The following is a 23764-nucleotide window of genomic DNA, read 5'->3' on the forward strand; positions in this document are numbered from 1 at the left end:
TCCATTCAGAAATGGTTACGTGCTGAACTGCCAAGCAGGAAATTATGACCATATGAAGGGTATGCTCTGTTCTGTGCCATGGTATCAGTTATTGGATGGGAAGGATATTGACAGTGTGTGGGAAGTGTTTAAAAAATACTTAAATGATGCGATATCAGAATGTGTCCCCAGGGTTCGGAGAATAGAGTAGGAGTGAAATGGATGTGTAATCTAATTAAGAAAGAGATTAGTTAAAAAAAAGATGTGGAAAGAATGCCACGAGCATAAGGATGATGTCAATTACAATAATTATAAGCAGCATTCCAGAAGAGTCGCAAGTGTTGTACAGGAAGCTAAGTCTGAGTATGAAAAGAAACTGGTTTTGTAAGTTAAAGACAACCCAAAAGAATTCTATAGTTATGCTGCAAGTAAAAAAAAAAAAAAAAAAATGAATTTGAAAGAATAATTCTACTGAATGCAGATAGTATGCTGGTGACTGATAAAGAAGTGATAGTTCAACCAATGCACAGCGATTTTGCTGAAAGCTATCAACTTGGTATATATATGCAACATTGAAATCACCTACTTCTTCACTGTATGAGGAAACTCATGTGGAGGAGGAAGTACTGGAGCTTTTGTTCAAACTAAATAAGAATTCTGCAATGGGAACTGATGGGATATCAGCACGGATGCCAAAAAGAGTGTTCAACTGAACTGCATATTCTCTTGACCAGGCTATATAATTTGAGTCACAGAACAGGGAAGATTGCACTGGAGTGGAATGAATGTATGGTAATTCCATTGGAAGGGCAGTGCAAAGACTGATATATCCAACTATCAACCAATCAGAAGCTAAGGAGTGGTGGTGAAGATTTTGGAAAGGTTCATTAGGGCTCACATTCAGAAATGGATTGACAGAGATCTCTTCTTTGCAATAAACATCCTGGGTTTACTAAGGGAAGGTCATGTTTTTGCAACTTGCTCACATTCTATAATAATGTTATCTGAGTTAGACAACGGAATGGATACTTTGGATTTTGCTAAAACCTTTGACAATATACAGCATAGAAGACTGTTGCATAAATTGGAGAATATGGGATTGGATTATAAACTATTGGCATGGATAAGAGGATGGCTGCCTGGCATATATCAAAAAGTGGTATATGGGGGGGGGGGTGAATCTGCAGATTGTAGGTAACCAGTTGTGTTTTTCAAGGATCAGTCCTTGGTCAATTGTTATTGAATCTGTACATTAATGATATTGGGAAGGATTTGACATGTGACATACAGCTATTTGCAGATAGGTAGTACTTGCAGAATGTTTTGAATAGACTGAAATTGTGGGCATAGAAAACTGGTTGTCATTTCAATTGTAATTAGATATCCAGTGTCATATTATATTTGTGGGATTATGTTTGAAGAAACTGATCAGGCTTGGGATCTTGGAGTTTTAGTAGACAGGAAGTTGAAGTGTCATATAGCAAAAAAACTATACACCCCTTGAGGGTACATGGCAGGAATTTGATGATGATGATATAGCAAAAATTGTAAATACAACTCAGAGAATAATGGCAATGCTGAAACAAACTTTGACGTGTAAAGATAAGGATGCCATTTTGCCTCTTTACATGACTTGATAAAAAACACATCACTTGGACTATTGCACTGAAGTCTGGTTTCCATGGTGATTCTGATACAGTGAAGAGAATCAAAGGAGAATGTTAGAAATAATATCAGGATTGTAGAATACTGATTATGAAGACAGGTTGAGAATTTGTAGGCTGCAGACACTAGCAAACAAGAGAAAGAGAGGTGATATGATTGAGACTTACAATCTTATGAAAGGGTTATACAGAATTTCAGTAGGTGGAATTTTTCATTTTATGGAGGGTAGGGAAAGGATGCAAGGGCATCCATGGAAGTTGAGAATGAATGCTGTTAAGAAAGGGGAGGGGAGATTAGGGTTAAATTTATCTCTCATAGTGTGTGATTGGAATGAATCATAGTTAAATATTGTGTGTGCAAGTTGTGTGAAGGAATTGAAATTCAAGAACAGGTATGTTAGCTAGTGTGAGTTGTGTGGCCTCCCTCAACGAGTTTCTGACTCCTGGAGGTTAATAATAATATTATTATTCACACTGTGTATGAACTCTTTAGTCTGTGTACTTAGTGGAGTGGTGGTCACACATTTCACAAGGTAATGAAAATCATTTACCACTGAACATTTTCACAGACCTGTTATGGTGAGTTTAAGTTTCTGTTGACTGCAAAACAGAAACACTGTCCACTTAGTGACCCACTCAAATTCAGTTAATAGTCCTTAAAATTGATACAGAGTGTTTCAAAAATACTCCTATTTCAGAGCAACCTCTAGAGAGAACCAGTAGACGATATCCCCTCATATTTGTGGGTACCCAAACCAGATCACGGGGAAGAGATTTTGACAATTAAAAAATTAGTTAAAAAAAATGACCAATAGGGGAAATATTGCACTGTGAGTGAGAATAGATAGTGAATTTTGCATACCACATGAACCATAAGGCAGGCAAGAACTGCAAATGAGCGATGCTAACTTCCGAGAAATGTTTCTGGCATGCATGGAGGTAGACGAGGATTGGCCTTGGAACATTCTGTAGAGTGTCAAGTGCATTTTCATGTTTTTGGAACAGTAAACATCCAAAACTTCTGCATCTGGGCTATAGAGAATCCTCTTGCATTTCAAAAAAGTTCCCTTTCATTTGCTCAAGGTCAGAGTATGGATTTTCTGCCAAGTTCGTTATGAGGCTATTTTTCTTCTAGGAAATCCACTGAACCAGAACTGTGATCTTGCATAGTTGTGTGTGCATTATTGGGTTATATTGAGCAGTGTCGTCACCCTCTAACTGCAGCCAAGAGGCTGTTGTGCCTGAACACAAGTGTTGATGCAAGATGGCGCATCTGCCCACATAGGATATGAAGTTCAACATTTATTACATCAACCTTTCACAGGGGATAGAGTACTCAGTCAGTCATTTTCTATGGCATGGCCATCACATTCGCTTGACAGATTTGAAAGATAAAGTCACATATCACGTTCAAACCATTCAAGAAATCAGTTATGTTTCTCTATAGATAATGCTGTAATGAAGTATCAGCTATTGATCCTGCACATAGGCCGACACAGTGAACATCATCTGCATTGATCATCCGGAGCTCCTTGTAGCATGTCAGCTATGCGTGATTTTGGTTTTGGCCCATACACCGGAGGTTGGTTAGTCAACCTATTAGTATGTTAGTACTGTGTATGGGGAGAGAATTGTAAAAAAGGAACTTGCTCACATTTGATTTGAAGGTCTGTGCATTGTATTCCTTGGGAAACACAGGGAGGGGAGACTGTTCCACAGTACAGCAGCAGGAATGGAGGAGGAGGAAGAGAAACTTGTTCTATGAATATGTAGTTGGACAAGTGTTGATGCAAGATGGCGCACCTTGCCACATAGGATGTGAAGTTCAACATTTATTACATCAAGGGATGTTGAGTAGCAGCTGCATGTTCCAATGAATTTGATAGAGATGTGGGGGGGGGGGGGGGGATTATTGATGATACCAGTGATGAATGTTTACCGTGGAAATATTTATAGAAGATGCATGCAGTAGATACTAGATGCCTGTACAAGAATGGTTAGTGTGTTGGTAAGAGATCATGTGTTAATCAGTCTGATTGCTCTCTTCTATATTGCGTTGAGTAATTTTAGGGAGCTCTTGGGGCACCCCTCCCACACACACACACACACACACATGTGCAAGCAGCACGTTATTTCAAGATTTTTCTGGTCACTTTCTGGTGATAAGGTTAGAGGAAGCATTGAGTGTTGGGTGTTTGAAATAGTTTGGAGACATTTTCCAAAATTATTTATGCAAGCAAATGAGGAAAAGTATGATTCCAGGAGATTGGCTTTCTGTGTGGGTGATGATGCAATAGATCCATCTGAGTGCATTGATGATTTTCTTGCAGCTGTGTCAGGCTTTGGTATAATCAGTGAGAGAAGGAAGAGTTCTTGATGGTAGCCATTTGCAATATGCTTGGTTCTTCATTTGTGCAGCCTTCATGCATCTTTGGAGAACTAAGGCTTATTTAGGAGATGGGAATTTAGCATAGAGTGCAGAATATATTCTTCCATTCTGGAGAGAATTACTTCATTGATGCATTCAATGCATGTGTTTGGGTTCGAAGGCTGAAAGCAATAATCCAACCATGGAATGGGGCACAGAAATCTCGGAGGGCATCCTACTCGGCATACTTATAATGCCAGATGACTCTTAGTTCCGGATGACAGAAACTAAGGTGACTCTTAGTTTCTTGAAAAACAGAAGCACTGTCGAATACATCCATTGCATAAGAAGGTTGCTAGGCAGATCAAGAGATAAAGCCTTCCATTCAGTCAGTAGACAAAGGATGTTCAAAATTCTCAGTTATTATTATGGCATATCCTTGAAAATAATAAAAATAGCAGAACTATACTAGAATTATAAAAGAATAATTGTTAATAGAGAGATGACTGAGGGCTTTCCTATTTCCACTGGAGTTCTTTAGGAAGACTTTTTGACGCTTTGTGTTTTTATTATTACCCTTGAGTATATATTTAGGCTCTTAGGAAATGGGTATGGAATAACTCTTGAAGATTTGGCAGGTCAAACTCGTATAAGCATTCTCTGTTTCTCAGATGATATTGTGCTGATTTGATTCTAACATTCAGATTTGCCTGAAAGCACCTAGATAATTTATGTAAAAGTGCAGCATTGATTGGGTTGGTAGTTAACAGCATTACGACTGTTAATTAAAAGTCTTAAAAACATAATAGAAGGAAATATTAGGCTAAATGACCACACACTGAAGAAGTAAATGATTTTCAGTACCTTTTTCTTCCTACTTTGATACTCTCACTGACATAGTGAAAAGAAAGCACAAAGCTTTTCAATTTCATACAAGTCATAACTGATATCTGGAAATCCAATCTCATTACTACAAAAACCAAAATTCATCTGTCCAAAACCACCAGTCAAACCATATTTACACATGATTGCCTAGACATGGAACATCACTACTCAGCGAGCATTTAATATCAACAATAGCTTTGGGATGACATGCTTTCAGTGAATACTAGGATATACATGGCAAGATGACATTCCTAGTACTCTCATTCTTGAAGAAAGCCAGCAAAGATCCCTAATAAAAACAATTAAGAAAAGTCAACTGATGTGGTTGGGACACTCAAGACATCCACTTTCACTTATGCCCAGTGCGCTTGCTTTCTATAGACCAACAAACTGTGTTGGTCTCGCTATCTATACACGTACACAGAGGAAGACCAAAAAAACCCTTTTTGGCAATACATAAGCAAGCTTCTGATGATGATAATGATTCATGAACCATCTGACATTTCTCATGTGGAGCATAGCAGAGCATCTTGGCTCACTTTCATTTATGACTATCTCTATGAGTTGTTATAGAGATATTTCTATTCATACATGAATAAATGATAGCTGCCATTACAGAGTGAGTTAATAGGAATATCTGATATAAGTTCATTTTTTTAACAGTTATAATAATTCTCTGAGTGGATATTATTAAGAGGTTGAAACTGACTGTTTCAAGGTTAAGATTTTCTTTGAAATTTTGGAAAAAGAAGAAAGAAGTTCTTTCCTGTAATGGAATCTTTCTTCTCAGCAACCTTGCACATGAGAAGAATTCATGCCATTGATGTGTGAATGGGTGATACATCTTGCTAAATTTGATTTTGTTATGAAGCGAGTTGATTTTATTTAAAAACACATGTACGCTTTCTATTTTTTCTTTCCAAATGATAAAAACATCATCGACGTATCTCCACCAGATTGATGGTTTTGAAACAATGTTGGCTAGAATTTTATTCTCTAGTTTTTCCATGAACAAATCTGCACATGGTGGTGACAGGAGACTGCCCATGACCAGACCCTCCAATTGTTGATAAACGATGTTATTGACTTTATAAAGAAATTGGACTTCAGGCAGTGATTGAAGAGTTGTGTGATATCTCTAGGAAAGAGAGCCCTTATAATGTTAATTTACTTTGGAATTGGTACACAATCAACAACTACCTTTTTTAGACATCATTCTGGTCAAAAGACAAGAGAATGCTAATTTTAAACTTATTATATATAAAAAGCCAACAGATACTGGATGGTATCTACATTTTACTTCAAATCATCATCATACACAAAAATACAGCATCATCCATATGTTACGGAAAAGAGCCCAAAACATAGTCACAGATGTTCGTACTGAACTTTCTCAAATATCAAAAACGCTATCTCAAAATGATTATCCTTCAAACATAATCAATAAATTGTTTTATAAAAATAACCTCCAACAACACAGAATAGTTACGCAGTACGTTTCATCAGTTGTCATCCCCTATGTTAGTTCAGTCTTCACCAAAATAGCTAGAATTTTAAAGCCTTACAACATCAGAGTTGTGTTCAAACCAACTACAACCATTAGACAATTTTTAAGATCACCTGAAGATAGCGTTCCATTTTTCAAATATGCAGGTGTTTATAGAATTCCATGCACTTGTGGTCTTTCCTACATAGGCCAAACTTCAAGATGTCTGGAAATTAGACAGAAAGAACACTTTGTGGATGTTAATCACAACAGAGCAGATACCTCAGGCTTGGAACATCACTTCTCAACTTCTAATCAAGCGATAGATTAGGTAAACAGCTCTATGCCATATATAGAGGATGATTACAGATCCAGAATATTCAAAGAAGCAGCAGTGATCCCACGAACAGGAAACAACCTCAACTGAAATCAAGGAGCAGTATTAAAAGATTCATGGAAAAATCTGATTAATCCATTAAGTATAGCGGAACTACAGTACGCTAAAAACTGTGTAATGCGTGTTCACAATAATAACTGAAGCATCTCGCTACATGCACACATTGTCACGCGAGCTGTTAAATTTGGTGTACTAACCGTTGTAAACAGTTCTGTATTAGTTTGTTTTTTTTTGCATTTATTATGTTTTTGTTCACTTTTTTAGTCTTGACAAACCTAGACAGTAGGCTAGCGAAACTAGTAGGCATTCTTGTACATAGTTGTATTAAATAGATGGTCTTATATAAGAATAAGTTTTGTGTTTATTAAATATACAAAGACTAAATACAGTGGTATCTCGCTAATCCGAACTAATAAAAACCACGCTCATTCAGATTAGTGAAAAGTTCGGATTAGCGAATTCCCCCCCCCCCCCCCCCCCCCCAAGAGGCAACAATAACTAGCGCTAAAGACAAAAATAATCAGATTCCAATGGTACATCAATTTAATTCTGTAAATAAATGAATTAACTGATAGAAAAAATGCTACTGTACTGTAATATAAAACGTAAAAAATAATACAGTACACGAGTTTATTTTAGTAAAAGTTTAGTTTGTATGTATTTTGAGGATTCTAATTTAATAAAATTGCATAGTTCAGTACATAACTTAATTTGCATAAAATATAGAACTTTCTTGTACACAACACACAAAAAAAAAGTTTCACAAAATAACACACAAAGGTTTTTTTTTTATTTCTTTGTAAAAAAAGTCACTGATTTTCTTTTGCTTCTTGGAAGCTAAACGTTTTTCGAATGCTTCTTCTTGTAGCTGCATTAGCAATAAAACTTTGTGGAATGGTGTATCATTCTGCTTAGCCCATTCATACACATATTAAAACTGCCAATTGCCTCTTCACGTTTTACTTTTTTCTTCTTCGAATTCTTTATCGTCATCATCGTCTGCTAATTTATTCTGTAGCGTCATATTTATATTTAAGCATCTGATTTAATAATAATAGTACACAAATTAATAATACGTAAGAAATAAAACTTTTGTTTTCTTTCAAACCACAGTTCGGATTACTTGAGGGTTCAGATTTGCAAGATACTACTGTATGAATAATCTTATTATAATCAATTCACTTACTGGAATAAACTACATCCTGATCAAAACTCTTTAGGTATAATGCTATACTAAAAAAATTATAGCAAACTACTACTATAATAGAGTATTCTGGTGGTGAGGTTTTACTATAGCAAAAGTTGACAGCAAATGGAATCTATTTTCACATGCTATTTGTTTATAGGAAGCTGAAGAGAAACAACAAGAATTAGCTAGTGCAGCTGCTGAAGAAAGAAAGGTGTTAGAAAATCAGCTTGAAGTAATGAGAAAACAGGAGCAAGTGTTATCGGCAAAGGTAAAAATATATCGTAACACACACATGTATATATCATCTTATTCTCCCAATTCATCTTATATTAAGTGAAAAATTTAGTGATCCTTCTCTAGCTAACTATACCTTTCTTTAATAATACTTTAATGATACTGACACATATGAAAGTACACTCCTGTTGTTTGCACATACTTGTGTTCATATTTTAAATATCGTAACCAGTTCTTTTGCTCTCTCCGTAAATGAGGCTTATGTTGTAGTGAGTAAAATATGACTATAAACAGATTTTTTTTTTTTTTATTAGTCATTAATTTGAAACCTACAAATGACTAGTTTCACTCACACTTAAAATGGTGGCTTGCAAGGGATCAAAATAAGTAAAAAAATACATATACGAGACCATCCAGAAAGTAAGGTTTGTTCAGAATTTACCACCAAATAAGATATGGAAGAGATTTTGTGCATGTGTAGTAGCATACAGTGACTCCGTGTGTCGAGGCTTAAGTGCTGTGAGGACATCATGTTGGAGGCTTAATGGATTTTTTTTTTATTTACAACACTCAAAAAGAATTAAAATAGAATTTAATACTTCCTATATTTCGTCCTAGTCACTAGGACATCTACGGGGATTACAAAAACAATTAATGTAACATATACACAAATAACAAACAATACTAAGCCCAACCACGTGGGTGACACTAAAGTCCTATCTAGGTAGAGCGCCCTCTAAGGGCAGTAGTAGGTGGCCTGGAATGTAAGGTGGGAACTCTGGTGATGAGTGTTTCCCAAATCTTCGGAAGCTTAATGCAACCATATTTATTGAGATTTGGTTGGTTTTTGAGAGCTGCTGCTGCTGCTTCTAAGAAAAGTCTCTCTTTCTTGAATTTGCTGTGGTGGAGCATGGTGGTTTTCTTCCATGATACCCTGTGGGTGGTGTCCAAAACATGGTCAGCCAAGCCTGAATGGCCATAGTTGTGTTTGAAGATGTAAGACTTGTGTTCCTCTATGGATGCTGATCTGCCTGTCTGTCCAAAGTACGCCAGCTTACAGGAACAGGGTACTTTGTAAACTCCAGGCAGAGAGAGAGGAGGGAGCTGATCTTTCGTAGAACGGATAAGGGTAGCAAGTTTGCGGTGGGGCTTATATGCTGTGTGTAGGTTGTACTGTTTTAGTATCTAGGCTATTTTTTCGGATGTGCCACGGATGTAGGGTATGGTGATGGCATTTTTAAAATCTTGTTGATGAGAAGGACGGGGAATGGGGGAGTAGTTGATTATTTTTTTGATACTGTGATCGCTGTAGCCATTGGAGAGGAAAGTGTTGTGTATGTGGTCAAGCTCAGTTGTGAGGGCGGTTCCACTGGGACAAAGATTGTGGGCTCTCTTGGTAAGAGTTTTAATAATGCCATATTGTTGAGAGGGGTGGTGGTGGGAGAGTTTGTGAATGTATCTGCCTGTGTGTGTGGGTTTTCTGTATACGGTGAAGGTAAGTGTATCATTAGGCAGGCGTGTGACTAAGGTGTCTAGGAAGGGTAAACAATTGTTCCTTTCCTTTTCCATAGTGAACTGGATTCTTGGATGTAGACTATTGAGATGACTGAGGAAGGAGTCTAACGTGTCTGGGCCATGAGGCCAAATAGAGAACACATCATCTACATATCTTAGTCAGATAGAAGGTTTGAGTGGGGCTGAGTCTATGGCTCGTTTTTCAAAATCTTCCATATAGAAATTGGCAGGGGGGGGTGAGAGGGGGGAACCCATGGCAGTTCCCTCTATCTGCTTGTAGATTTTGTTGTTCCAAGAGAAATACCCAGAGTTAATGGCAAAGGAAAAGAGATCTAAGATGTCAGAGGGAAAAACGTTTTCTAAGAGAGATAAGGTGTCAATTAAGGGAATATTGGTAAACAAAGAGGAGATATCAAAGCTTACCAATATGTCTGTCTTATTCAAGGTTAAATTTTCTGTGAGGGCTTTAAAGTGGGTCGAGTTTTTTATATAGGATGGGGACCTTCCGGTGAGGGGGATCAGCGAGTTGGCCAGCTGTTTAGATAGTCTATAGCAAGGTGCATTGGTGGCATCTACTATAGGCCTGAGTGGGGAAATGGGTTTGTGGATTTTTGGTAAACCGTATATTCGGGGGGGGGACGGGACCGGAAAGGTTTAAGTTTTTTCATGACGTCAAGGGGGCCAGGAAGATGCTTTTTTGAGTAAAATTTTTAGTTTCTTAACTTGTGTTTTTGTGGGGTCGTGTTCTAGCGGGATGTAGGTAGCACGATCGCGGAGGATAATGTTCATTTTACGATTGTATTCACTGGTATTAAGAACGGCTGTGGCATAACCCTTATCCACTCTGGTTTTTTCTTTATGTAGTTTCAGGAGAGCCGTGCATTGGGCATATGATAAATTACTTTTTGGTGGTGAAGAATGCGCGAGGATGTTGGCTACGTCAAGTCTGATGTTGTTACCTATCTCCGACGGTAAGCGACCGATTCCACGTTCGATGTTCACCATTACGTCAAGCACCGGCACTTCCTTCGGAGCGACGGCAAAATTACGGCTGAGGCAAAGGGCGCTGATGGCATCGTCGTTGAGCCTTTTGGAAGAGAGGTTTATTACTGTCTAGAGTGGTTGAATTTGTGGTTGTGGTTTGTTTTTCACAAGGTTGCTATATTTCTTGATGTGTTTATTTTTTATTTTTTGGAATTCTCTCTCTGCTGAAGTTTCTGAAATGCCAGAGAGAATCGACCAAAGTTCAGGGTTAAGAACGGTGGAGAGATCTGAATGTAAGGAGCCAATGGCGGCGTTCGTCACTGCGAGGGTAGCACGTGTAGAGGCGATTTGCTCGTGGAGTAATGCCCGGCTGGCATGGTTATATATATGAAGTGCTTTTTTGGAATGGAAATTGATCTTCATTTTAACGCAGTTTGGTATCACTCTTGTATCCCGACATCGTTGTATCCCAGCCTATTTAGTTGCCTAGATAGTCGTAGTTTTGACTTACCGTATTGCTTGGATTTGCGTGCTAATTCTTCTCCATGGATGATTAGAATACGTGTGTAGAGGCTTAAGTGCTGTGAGGACATCATGTTGGAGGCTTAATGGATTTTTTTTTTACAACACTCAAAAAGAATTAAAATAGAATTTAATACTTCCTATATTTCGTCCTAGTCACTAGGACATCTACAGGGATTACAAAAACAATTATGTAACATATACACAAATAACAAACAATACTAAGCCCAACCACGTGGGTGACACTAAAGTCCTATCTAGGTAGAGTGCCCTCTAAGGGCAGTAGTAGGTGGCCTGGAATGTAACATATTATTAAAACTCTTACCAAGAGAGCCCACAATCTTTGTTCCAGTGGAACCGCCCTCACTACTGAGCTTAACCACATACACAGCACTTTCCTCTCCAATGGCTACAGCGATCACAGTATCAAAAAAAAAATCAATTCCTCCCCCATTCCCCGTCCTTCTCATCAACAAGATTTTAAAAATGCCATCACCATACCCTACATCCATGGCACATCCGAAAAAATAGCCAAGATACTAAAACAGTACAACCTACGCACAGCATATAAGCCCCACCGCAAACTTGCTACCCTTATCTGTTCTACGAAAGATCAGCTCCCTCCTCTCTCTCTCTCTGCCTGGAGTTTACAAAGTACCCTGTTCCTGTAAGCTGGCGTACTTTGGACAGACAGGCAGATCAGCATCCATAGAGGAACACAAGTCTTACATCTTCAAACACAACTATGGCCATTCAGGCTTGACTGACCATGTTTTGGACACCACCCACAGGGTATCATGGAAGAAAACCACCATGCTCCACCACAGCAAATTCAAGAAAGAGAGACTTTTCTTAGAAGCAGCAGCAGCAGCAGCTCTCAATAAATACGGTTGCATTAAGCTTCTGAAGATTTGGGAAACACTCATCACCAGAGTTCCCACCTTACATTCCAGGCCACCTACTACTGCCCTTAGAGGGCGCTCTACCTAGATAGGACTTTAGTGTCACCCACGTGGTTGGGCTTAGTATTGTTTGTTATTTGTGTATATGTTACATTAATTGTTTTTGTAATCCCCGTAGATGTCCTAGTGACTAGGACGAAATATAGGAAGTATTAAATTCTATTTTAATTCTTTGAGTGTTGTAAATAAAAAAAAATCCATTAAGCCTCCAACATGATACAGTGACTCATTAGCTAGCTGTTGACCATTTTACTTTTTTTCCATTATTGTTTGTTATCTTCTATGAATAATTTATGAGTGCTGTGATAAAAAGTTCCTGCCAGTTGCAAACTTTGTGGTGTGATACAGTTTTTGTTGGCAGAAAACAGTAGCACTGCAGAAATTCACTGCCGACTGTGTAAGGTTTATGGACCTAATGTAATGAGTGACAGTAGAATTAAGCAATGATGTCATTTGTTTAAAATTAGATCACAATTAAGTGCATAGTGATCAGCCAATAGTCATGCAGACCATTTGGTGGAACAGCAAACATGAAAACTAATTGTAGTTCCTACCTGAAGAAAATCAACAAGCAAACAAGATCCCTTTTTGGTTCCAGAAGACAGTAGTCATCAGTTTTTTGACTGACTATCTCTTTGAATTTTTTTCCCTTTTGGAGATGCTGAATGGCACCAACTACATTGATTGTTGTTTTCACATTTGTGTACGAAATCCACCTTTCATCACTAGTCATGATATGAGAAATAATAAGTTCATCTCCTTAATTTTTGTAATGCTCCAAAATTTTGAGCTGATTCCACTCGTTGCTGTTTATGTGCATCGGTCAGCATTTTTGGGACCCATCTTGGTACACAATTTCTTGTACACCAGCTTTTATGTCACAATTTTAAGAATGATCGAGCATTAAACATCTTCTTGGTTTTCCCTTTCAGTCATTTCCGACTGTAGGTGACTTTGTAGGCATTGCCCACAAGGTATTTCTGATGAGATTTTAACAGGGTAGTTCACCATTGCTTTCCCTACCTCTGTATGAGACCAGCCAACTCACCTTTAGTCAAAAGAGACCAATAAAGGTTTCTCATGTCACTGATGGGAATCGAACCTAGGTCTTTCCGACCAGAGGGCTTCATCTTTACTGACTGAGCTACGGAGGTGCTATGAAACTTCTGGGAATTCAAAATAAAGTTCATAATTGTGAAATGGCGATTCTCACGAATTTTCATGTTCACTGTTTCCACCAAAACCACACTTGGCCGGGGACTGTGCTTTTCATTGTTTACATTGTTCTACCCTTCTTTAAGCAAATGTCACCATTGTCTAACCCTACGGTCACAGATTACATTAGGCCTATAAACCTTACACAGTTGTCAGTGAATGTTTGCAGCTCTATTGTTTTCTGTCAACAGAAGCCACAAACTTTGCAAATGGCAGGATTATTTAATCATTCACAGAATTATTCATAGAAGACAACAAGCAATAGCGGAACGAAAATAAAATGGTCAACAGCTAGCTAATGAGTCATTTTATGTTACCACGCATCCGCAACCCCTCTTCCATATCTTATTTGGTGGTAAATTCTGAACAGACCTTACTTTCTGAGTACACCTTGTAAAACAGATAACAACGAACTTGTCCAGATGCTGAAAAATCATTACAAAAGAAAATAAATCGATTCATCCTAAACAAACTAAAATTCCAGCCTTCTAAAAGAATCAATTACAGTTATTCATCCACACAGATCTTTGAACAGAAATCAAGGTCTTATGTTAAATTACATTTGAAAATTTCTCATTAAATCATTAAACATCCTTGGATTTCAATTTTGCCAATAATCACCTCCAGTTACATGTCATGTATTAGCTGTCATCAGTCTTTGCCTGATGACAACTAATGCATGGCATGGGATTCATATTTAGGATGAATTGGTTTATTTTATTGTGTAACAAATTTTCCTCGTTTGGACAACTTTGTTATCTTTTTTATTTTATTTAATCATTTTTTTTTGTGCTTATTTTAAACCCTGATGAAGTCACCAGTTCTAGCATGAACAAAACTGGCCAGCTGTATGTTTCATATTAGCAACAAATAAAAAATCTGTTTTTATTCTGTGTAATTAATTAATTCTCTCTGAAATATAACAAAGATCTGTATTTAAGTTTTTTGTCGATCTGGAAAAGGCATATGACAAGGTGCCAAGAGAGAAGCTATTCAATACGCTACAGTCATATGGTGTCAATGGGGCATTATATCAAGCAATACTTAGTCTTCATTTGAGTTGTAACTCAGCAGTTAGAATTGAAGGAAGTACAGGAAGATGGTTTAATGTTAAATCTGGTGTGAGACAAGGATGTACATCATCCCCTCTGTTATTCATTGTCTATATGGATCACATTATGAAGGAAAGTGGTATTAAACATGATATCAGAATTGGAGATGTTAATGTCAGCTATTTGCTTTATGCGGACGATGTTATACTTCTAAATAAATCTGCTACAAGTCTGCAAGATTCCCTGACTAAATTAAATAACTGTTGTAATAGATATGGTATGAAGGTCAGCATTAAAAAGACAAAGATAATGAAAATAGGTAGAATTGTTGAAAATGTCAATTGTGTTGTGAACGGGGAACCTGTGGAACAAGTAAAATATTTCAGCCACTTAGGCACGATTTTTAGTGAAGATGGTAAATTAAATATGGAAATAGACAACAGAATCAACAAAGCTGGTATGGTAGGAAGTCAATTGAATAAATGCATGTGGAATAAAAGAGAAATTAGTCGGAACACTAAATTAGCTGTATACAAGACAGTGTTCAAACCAGTTTTAACTTATTGATCTGAGAGCTGGGTCAGAAGTAAAACACTTGACCAAAGACTAGAGTCCACAGATATGAGAGTCCTGAGAAAGATTAGAGGCGTGAACAGATGGCATCAATGGCAATATCATATTAAAAACGAGGATATTAGGAAAGAACTTGACATTGTCAACATCCAGGAATGCGTTAGCAGAGCTAATCTCAGGTGGTATGGTCACTTAAACAGAATGGGCGAGGAAAGATTAGCAAAACAAGTGTTCTCTGCCAGGTTGGCAGGAAAACGACCCAGAGGAAGACCAAGATATAGGTGGATTGATACGGTACAATGTGCCTTAGATGATAGAAATATAAGATCTGATAATGATAATATTGGAGTCTTGATAGGTAACAGACTGATTTGGAGGAAAATTGTAGATAGGAAGTTAGTAATGATGTAAATTTTTCATGTAGTACTATCATATCCTGTACATCTCTTGAGGATACATGTTAGGAATTTGATGATGATGAAATATAGGACTTGTGTTTAAGTTTAATGGAGAAAAATGCTCATGTAGAAATAATAATTATTAGCTAATAAATTGCTGTGTCAGTATTTCACCTTGGTCACCAAGGTGTCTTCATGAGCATAAAGAATATAACCAAGTGTGCATGCAGGCATGCTAGCAGAAAGGCAGGATCCTACATTCCTAACTGGAAACATATATGGTGATGGAAACTTGCTGAATGTCTTACGAGGGTGTGTGTGTGTGTGTGCTGAAAAGTTGTGATAATCACCACGAAGGAATTGAGGTAAAACCATGTAACTTATGCATTATTCTACATATTCCCCATGAAGTGTTATACACTTGTTACAACACTGCTGCATCACTTGCAATCTTCTGAGAAAGTCTTTCCCTTGTTGCACAAACCAGTCCTCACAGCTGCAGATATGACTTCATCATCTGTTGTAAATTTTGTTCCTTTTAAGTATTTCTTTAAATTTGGGAATAGAAAATAGTCAGGTGGGTCAGGTCTTGCAAATAGGATAGGTGAGGCAGACATTGAAAGTACAAATTGTGTATTGTGTGTTGGGTTTCATGAGCAGTGTGAGCAGGCATGTTGTCCTGCAAAAGCAACATGCCTCTGCTCAGTTTTCCACGTCATTTTTCCTTCAGTATCTCCTTCAAAACTGTTGAATAAACTGCTGCGACAGTTTTTTTTTTTTTTTTTGAGGTACTGTAAGGATTACACCATGAGTTTGGAACTCCTTTGGCTGTGGAGAACATTTTTGTCTCCACTCCCCTCCATTACTGCTGTTTGGTCTCTGGATCATAGTGATGAAGCCATGTTTCATCAGCAGTCGCAATACAAGCCAAAAAATTTGAACCTGATTTCTCAAAATGACCCAAAATCCCTTCAGATGACAGTACATTCTCTCTTTTGGTCGGCATTCAAACATTTAGGGACCCACTTTGCTTAGTGCTTCTGCATGTCTAGATGTTGCCAGATAATGACCCCAACTCATTCCCTGCATATCCCCAGATATGCAGGGAATGAGTTGGGGTCATTATCTGGCTAGTATAGACGAATACTAGCCAAAAACATTTTTGCAATGTTTTTGGCTAGTATTCGTCTATCATCAAGGATCATGGCATGCAATGTGTCTACATTTTCATGTGTGATATATCAGTTGTTATATCACTTTTTTTAATATCATTTTTGTTCTAGGTGTGTGTCAGAGGTTTTTCAGCTCCCCCTCCCTAAATTAGAGAGATTATTCCCTCTGGGAATAATCTCTCTAGTTTATATTTTTTTCTATATAAAAAGGAGGATTTCCCCCCTTCATTTGATCCTGTGATTTGCATCCATGGCATGATCTACTACTCTGCAGCAGCTGTAATGCAAGTAATGGATATAGTGTCTGTGTGCCTTCCAGATGGATGTTGGTGGTTCTTTCTGTTAGTCCAAAATAGAGATTGCATGAGCACGGGATGCTTTAGACCCTGGGATGGTCTAGATCAGTGGTTCCCAAACTTATTTGGCTTACCTCCTCCTTTTCCAAAAAAAATTTATTCAACACACTGATCTGATCTGATTTTCCCTTTCTCAGTCATTTCTGACCGTAGGTGACTTTGTAGGCATTGCCCACAAAGTATTCCTGGTGAGATTTTTACAGGGTAGTTCACCATTGCTCCCCCCCCCCCCATTTTATCTGGGCTCAGGACCGGCATATGACTGAGATGTATTCATGACTGTAATCCATGTGTGTTCATGGGACCGGTTTGCCTGTTCTGGGGGATGAAAAACCCCCTACCTCTGTATTAGACCGGCTAACTCACCTTTAGTTGAAAGAGACCAGATATAGGTTCCTCATGTCACTGACGGGAATTGAATCCAGGTCTTTCCGACCAAAGGGCTTAGTCTATACTGACTGAGCTACGGAGGCTCTAGTTTAATATAGAATATTCTAAATTATAAACATTCAATGTAAAATATTCCAAATGAATAGCACTTAAGATGAAACCATCAGATTCAGCCCCCCCCCCCCCAAAAAAAAAAAAAAAAAAAAAAAACTTTCTAAGATCTGACCAGCTCTACCTGATTCATATAAAAGAAAATTATATGAAAATTGGATCAGCAGTTCTTGAGTTGTAACGAACAAACAGATAGATACAGAAACAAATTTGAGCTTTATTATGCATCTAGTAGAGATTTTTGAAATAAGACACCTTGGAACTGAAATTTTAAAACTATTTATTGAAATCAACAACATAAAATGCATGTAAACATAGGACAAGTTGGAGCTGAAAATTTAATAACACCATTAAAATTAAGAAAACAAACATAAATTGCACATATGTAAAAATCACAGATAAAATGGTATATAACAATCAGTAATATTAAATTCCTAATGAGAAGGATGAGTCTGGTGTGCTGCTACCAATTTATTGATATTTGGCTCTGTATTTGTCAGCAGCATTCTTAAATCACTGCAATCAGCTATTTGCAGTCGGTTTCTTTTTTTCTTTAAAAGATTTGTGACAGCACTGAACCCACGTTGCACTAAATATGATGATAGAAATGCGATTAAAAACACTTTTTTACTACAACCCACAATCCAGAATAAAGTATGGACATCTGCTTTTGCAAACAGAACTGTTGGTACCCATTTTTGAATTTTAATTTCAATTCCTCATTTGTTGTTACTTTTATCAATTCTTCTTGTAATTGTAAAGATTCGTCTGTATTTGTACTTGAAAACAGGTCCAAAACCCAATCACGTATTTTCATTTCAAGAATATCTTTAAATTGTTGGTTGAAATTACAATGGAGAGACTTCAAGTGCTGACAATTGCTGAGCACGTCTTTATCACATTTTTCCACTGTTGATAGATTTGGAAACTGGCTGAATTCACTTTGTCCTAAGTTTCGTTTATACAGGAACAAGTTATGATACAAACACAGAAATAACAGCTTTTATTTTTATTAAATTCAACTCATCTCCTTGGAGCTGTAGATTTGTTTCATTAAATTTGTTAAAGAAGTCTTTCAAATAAGTTATGTCACTTTTGAAATTAATCAAGTTGACTCGTAAAGAATCATCTCTGTTTTCTAAAACTTGTAGTACTGAGTCAAAGAGTTTATAAAATCATTTCAAACAGGCACCCTTTGATAGCCAACAAACTTCTGTATGGAGCAGCAAGCAATTGAATTCTTCATTGTTTTCAATACGTAGATTATCCAAACAATCTGTAATTCAATGAATGACTTCTGATTTTGGTGACTGCTGTAATTGCATAATGTAATGACCCATGTAGGCAATCACTCAGGTATTTGGCAACTAAATGTTGATGATGTCAATCACACAGTGTACAGTGAATACATTTGGCACTTCTTTGAAATATCGCTAGAGCACCATCAATAGCAACCGACAAGATATTATTCAGAGGAATTTCTTTTTCTTTAAAAAAAATTCTTCCAATGCATGAAATATTGATTCTCCTTTAGTGTCAGTGAGCAAATTTTTAGCAAATAATAATTCTTGGCAATTTTTTCTTCTTTTATGTATCCTACATATTCTAAAAGTAAGTCTTCATTTCCTGGTAAAGTAGATTCATCAAGTTGTGTAGAGAGCTAGGTTGTTTTCAAATACTCACATAATGAGTCTTCAACATCCTGGGCCATTTCATCAATTCTTTGTTGCACTGTATTATTGCTCAAAGGAATTTTCTTGACAATATCAGAGGCTGACTTGTGCAGTACAGTGCATATGACCTCACTAACAGCTGGTAAGATTAGTTCTTCACCAAGATTATGTGGTTTTCCTGGTTTAGCAATCAGTAAGGAAATGTTGTAAGAGGCATGCAACCCATCATCTAGTTTGGATGCTGTTGAAAACATACCTGCCAATATTGGTTGTTTCAAAAAAATAAAAAATAATAATAATATTTAAGTGCTTGAAAATACGATAAATCCTTATCTTTTTTTTTATCAGCATGAACATTTTGTCAAATGTTCATCTAGTCTTGAACTTCATTGAAAAACTTTTTCAGCACATTGGTAATTTTTTGTTTGTAAGCGACTGAATAAAGCCATATTTCAAATATTCAATATTAAATTGTCTGCATTTCTTGTGTTCAGCCATGATATTATCTGTAAAAAAAAAAAAAAAAACCACTTAAATTTACAAAATTGCTAGAATGCAATTTCTCACATACCTAAAGAAAAGCTATAAAAATACTCACGTAAAACCTGCTATTTTATTCGAACAACAATAATTTGCTTTGTGTGTAATCCGTGTAAGTAAGGTACCGACTAGGTATCGAATATGCACTACATCAACTTGCTAACTGCTTGTCACACAATTCAGAAATAATCTAAACTGATTTTATACGTTTCATGTATTTATAGTATTATACGGTGAACAAGTCATAACGTGCACATGTTCTTGCCGATGCATACTGGACTTGTAAAATCAAGGAGTGCCTGTTTGAAATGATTTTATAAACTCTTTGACTCAGTGCTACAAGTTTTAGAAAACAGAGATGATTCTTTGAGTCAACTTGATTAATTTCAAAAGTGACTTAACTTATTTGAAAGACTTGTTTAACAAATTTAATGAAACAAATCTACAGCTCCAAGGAGATGAGTTGAATTTAATAAAAATAAAAGCTGTTATTTCTGTGTTTGTATCATAACTTGTTCCTGTATAAACGAAACTTAGGACAAAGTGAATTCAGCCAGTTTCCAAATCTATCAACAGTGGAAAAATGTGATAAAGACATGCTTAGCTATTGTCAGCACTTTCAAGTGCATGCCAGCCAACACTTGCTTGTTAAGACCTGTTGTCGGACTTCAATGATCAGCTGTAACTTTCATTTTGCATGTTTCCTTGGAAAATAAGCAACCATTATGACGACCTTTACTTACGTTATACAACAGTTTTGATGATAAATTTTTTACAGCACCTAATTTTTGTCCTTTATGCTTTCACTGCTCCCTTACTTCAATGCTCCCTTTTGCTCATGAAGCCACTACCCCAGATCGTTCCAGCACACCCAAGGGGGCAGTACCACTCACTTTGGGAACCACTGATCTAGATGATAGAGAGAATTGTTTGTTGAGCAGAATTTTAGTTGAATTAATGTAGGGGAAAAATCAGAAATCTTTACTGCTGTTTTATAGATTTATTCAAGTACTTGACTCAAGCAGGAATAAATTACATGATATTTTAGAACAAAAAATAAAATAGAAAGAAATACTCAATATCATCTTCCAGTACTATAGATATACTATGTCAACAATAAAATTTGGAGTAGTTGAACCTTCTGAAGTGTCAGTGAGGAGAGGTGTCAGCGATGCCTCTTTTCACCATATTTGTTTAACCTGTGCCTGGAAGAACTAGTAAAGAGTCTATTTCAAATACATAAGAATATCTGTGAATGGACAAATGCATCATATAAAATATGCAAATGATATAGTTTTATTTATAGGAAAATGCAAATGATATAGTATTATTTACATGATTGAAAACCCACATTAAAACAATGACAATAAGCAGAAATGGAGAAGAACTTAACATGGAAGGAAATAAAGTGGAACAGGCTAAAAGATTCAGTTGGACACATTGATCATAGACAAGATCAATTATGAAGAAACTATTAAACACAATAAATCTAGGGTACTCTGCTGCTGTGACCAAATTTACAAAGATATGGAAAAATGCACACCTCTCCAAAGAACTTAAATCAAAGTATATAATTATGGTGCTTCCCACTGTTCTTTATGGTGCAGGCTTAGGTTATCAAACAGAAGGAAGAACAATGATTTGACAGGCTTTGAAAACAAGTGTTTGAGAAAAATAAAACACCATGGACTAGAATGAAAACTAATCAGGAGATCACAGAAGAATTATATTTCAATGTTTCAGTAATAGCAAGAATAAGAAAAAAAAAGTTAAAGCGGTATGAACACGTATACAGAATGCTTATTAACAGGCTTTCTCGAATTCTCAAAATGGAACAGTAGAAGGAAAGATACCATTGGGAAGACTTAGAAGAAAATGAATAGAAAATATCAAGTGTATAAGTGATCTGAACTCGTAAGAAATTTAAATAATTTGGCTGCCGATAGATTTGAGTGGAAAGTAATTGTTTGTGGTAGCCTCAACCCAGATGATGAATTTTTGATATGACTTGATGGCAGTCTGTATATTGTAACTTTCAACTTGTCAGAATTTTCTGATGTGTCTCAGTTGTAGGAAATGGCAACTGATTTTTTTTTTTAGGTGGAGGGAGGGGGTTTGATGGGGATAGGCAGTGTTCTGTTGAGTTTGTGAAGGAAAAAGGGTCAGAGATTGATTCCTGTGGATAGACTAATGTGGTCCAAGCGAATGGTTCTAGTTCAATTAGCCAAGGTTTGGATAACATCATATTGCTGTTGATCATGTGACAGGTGATTCATGTATACCCTCTAGTTACTGCCTTTCTTTCTCTGTTTCTGTTTGCCTTCTTGCTCGTGTGCCTTAGTGACCAAAGTGAAATATTGACATAGCAATTTATTAACTAAATAAATTTAATTAGTAATTATTATCTTTAGATGTGTCTTTTCTCCATTAAACTTTAAACTTCAACATGAGTGATATTCAACATTAAGTATATATATATATATATATATATATACACACCATCATTTTGTATTTTGTATTTTTTTTTTTATGTAAATTTTTCATGTAGTACTATCATGTCCTGTACACCCCTTGAGGGTACATGGCAGGAATTTGATGATGATGATATATATATATATATATATACATACATACATACATACATACATACATACATACTAGGGGGACTCTCCCCTGCCTCCTATGCCCCCTCCCGCTTATCTTTTTATATATATAGAGTATATATATATTGGAGTTTTTAATAAATTCCAATTTCCCTTATATGTGTTAAACTTTTTTTTCCTCAAAAAATATTATGACTGTCATGTTTCTACAAAATATCTAATATCTTTTCTTTATTTCTCCCCTTATTCTCTTATCACATATTGAAAAATCTAATGTCATTCCTACAAAAAAAATCCCTTTGTTTATTGACATTTCTATCATACCTACTCTTTTCTGCTTATTCACTAAAATGTAATATGTAAGCAATAAAATCTCTGATATTTGTTCACATAACAAATCGCAGACCTGATACAATCTTGATTATCAGCTTGCTGCTGAATTCTCTTATGAGTGTGGGCTGAAAAGTTCTCAGCCTCGATTATAGATGGCAACACTATCAGCAAGATTTTTTTTTTCTAAGTTGCCACATCTGTCATAAGCATCCATGTGAAATTGCAAGTCATTCTGTCAAGTAGTTTTTTTTTATACAGCTGTCTGAAGCAAAAGTGGTTATTACCAGATTAATGTCGGGGAGGTTTTGCACAGAATTGGTGAGGATAGCAGGAGAACAAGAGGTCATTCCTGGAAGCTGTAAGGGAGTGAGGAGGTTTTTTGCATGGAGAGTGGTGAGTGATTGGAATGCTTTGCCCGAATGTGTGATGTGTGCAGAGACAGCGAATATATTTAAGGCACAGTATGATAAACTGTGTGTATAACAGTGGACCTCCCACAATGAGTCTTTGACTCCATGGAGGTTTTTATAATAATAATAATAATAAAGTGTTGTCTGTGTCCTTTGAAATGGATAAAATTGAGTATCGTGTGGTTATAAAATTCTTTGTAAAAGAACGTTTAATGCCAAAAGATAGTCATTCGAAGTTCATAAATGTTAATTGGCACTTTCTCCTTCTTTTTGAAAATTAAGAAATGGGCTGCTGAGTTTAAACTTGGCCGTACCAGCCTTGAAGATGATTCACCTGAAGAATGTCCTAAAAGTGTAACAACACCAGAAATCATTGATCAAGCGCACGATCTGGTATTGGATGATATGCTAGTCAAAGTGCATGAAATTGCTGAGACTAGGCATTTCAAAAGAATGTGTAGGATACATTTTGCATGAAGAATTGCATATGAAAAAGCTTTGTGCAAGTTGGGTACCGCACTTGCTCACAGTTCATAAAAGTTTATTGGCACTCTTCTCCTTCATTTTTGAAATTTAAGAAATGGGCTGCCGGGTTTAAACGTGGCCACACCAGCCTTGAAGATGATCCACGTGAAGAACGTCCAAAAAGTGTAACAACACCAGAAATCGTTGATCAAGTGCACGATATGGTATCAGATGACTGACGAGTCAAAGTGTGTGAAATTGCTGAGACTATATGCATTTCAAAAGAGC

General features: G+C 36.6%; 1 protein-coding gene across 3 annotated transcripts in view; it reads left to right on the top strand.

Annotated features, from left to right (window-relative positions):
- Slmap (Sarcolemma associated protein) overlaps positions 1-23764 on the top strand; it is a 545241-nt gene that overhangs the window by 207632 nt on the left and 313845 nt on the right. For all 3 annotated transcript variants that reach the window (XM_090409867.1, XM_090409869.1, XM_090409868.1), the window contains exon 10: positions 8126-8236. In XM_090409867.1, coding sequence (XP_090265993.1) covers positions 8126-8236 — 111 coding nt within the window. The remainder of the gene's footprint in view (positions 1-8125; positions 8237-23764) is intronic.

Source organism: Typopeltis vanoorti, chromosome 20 (genome assembly GCF_054136105.1).
Source record: "Typopeltis vanoorti isolate ZY-2024b chromosome 20, IOZ_Tvanoo_1.0, whole genome shotgun sequence".
In the NCBI taxonomy this organism is placed as follows: Eukaryota; Metazoa; Arthropoda; class Arachnida; order Uropygi; family Thelyphonidae; genus Typopeltis; species Typopeltis vanoorti.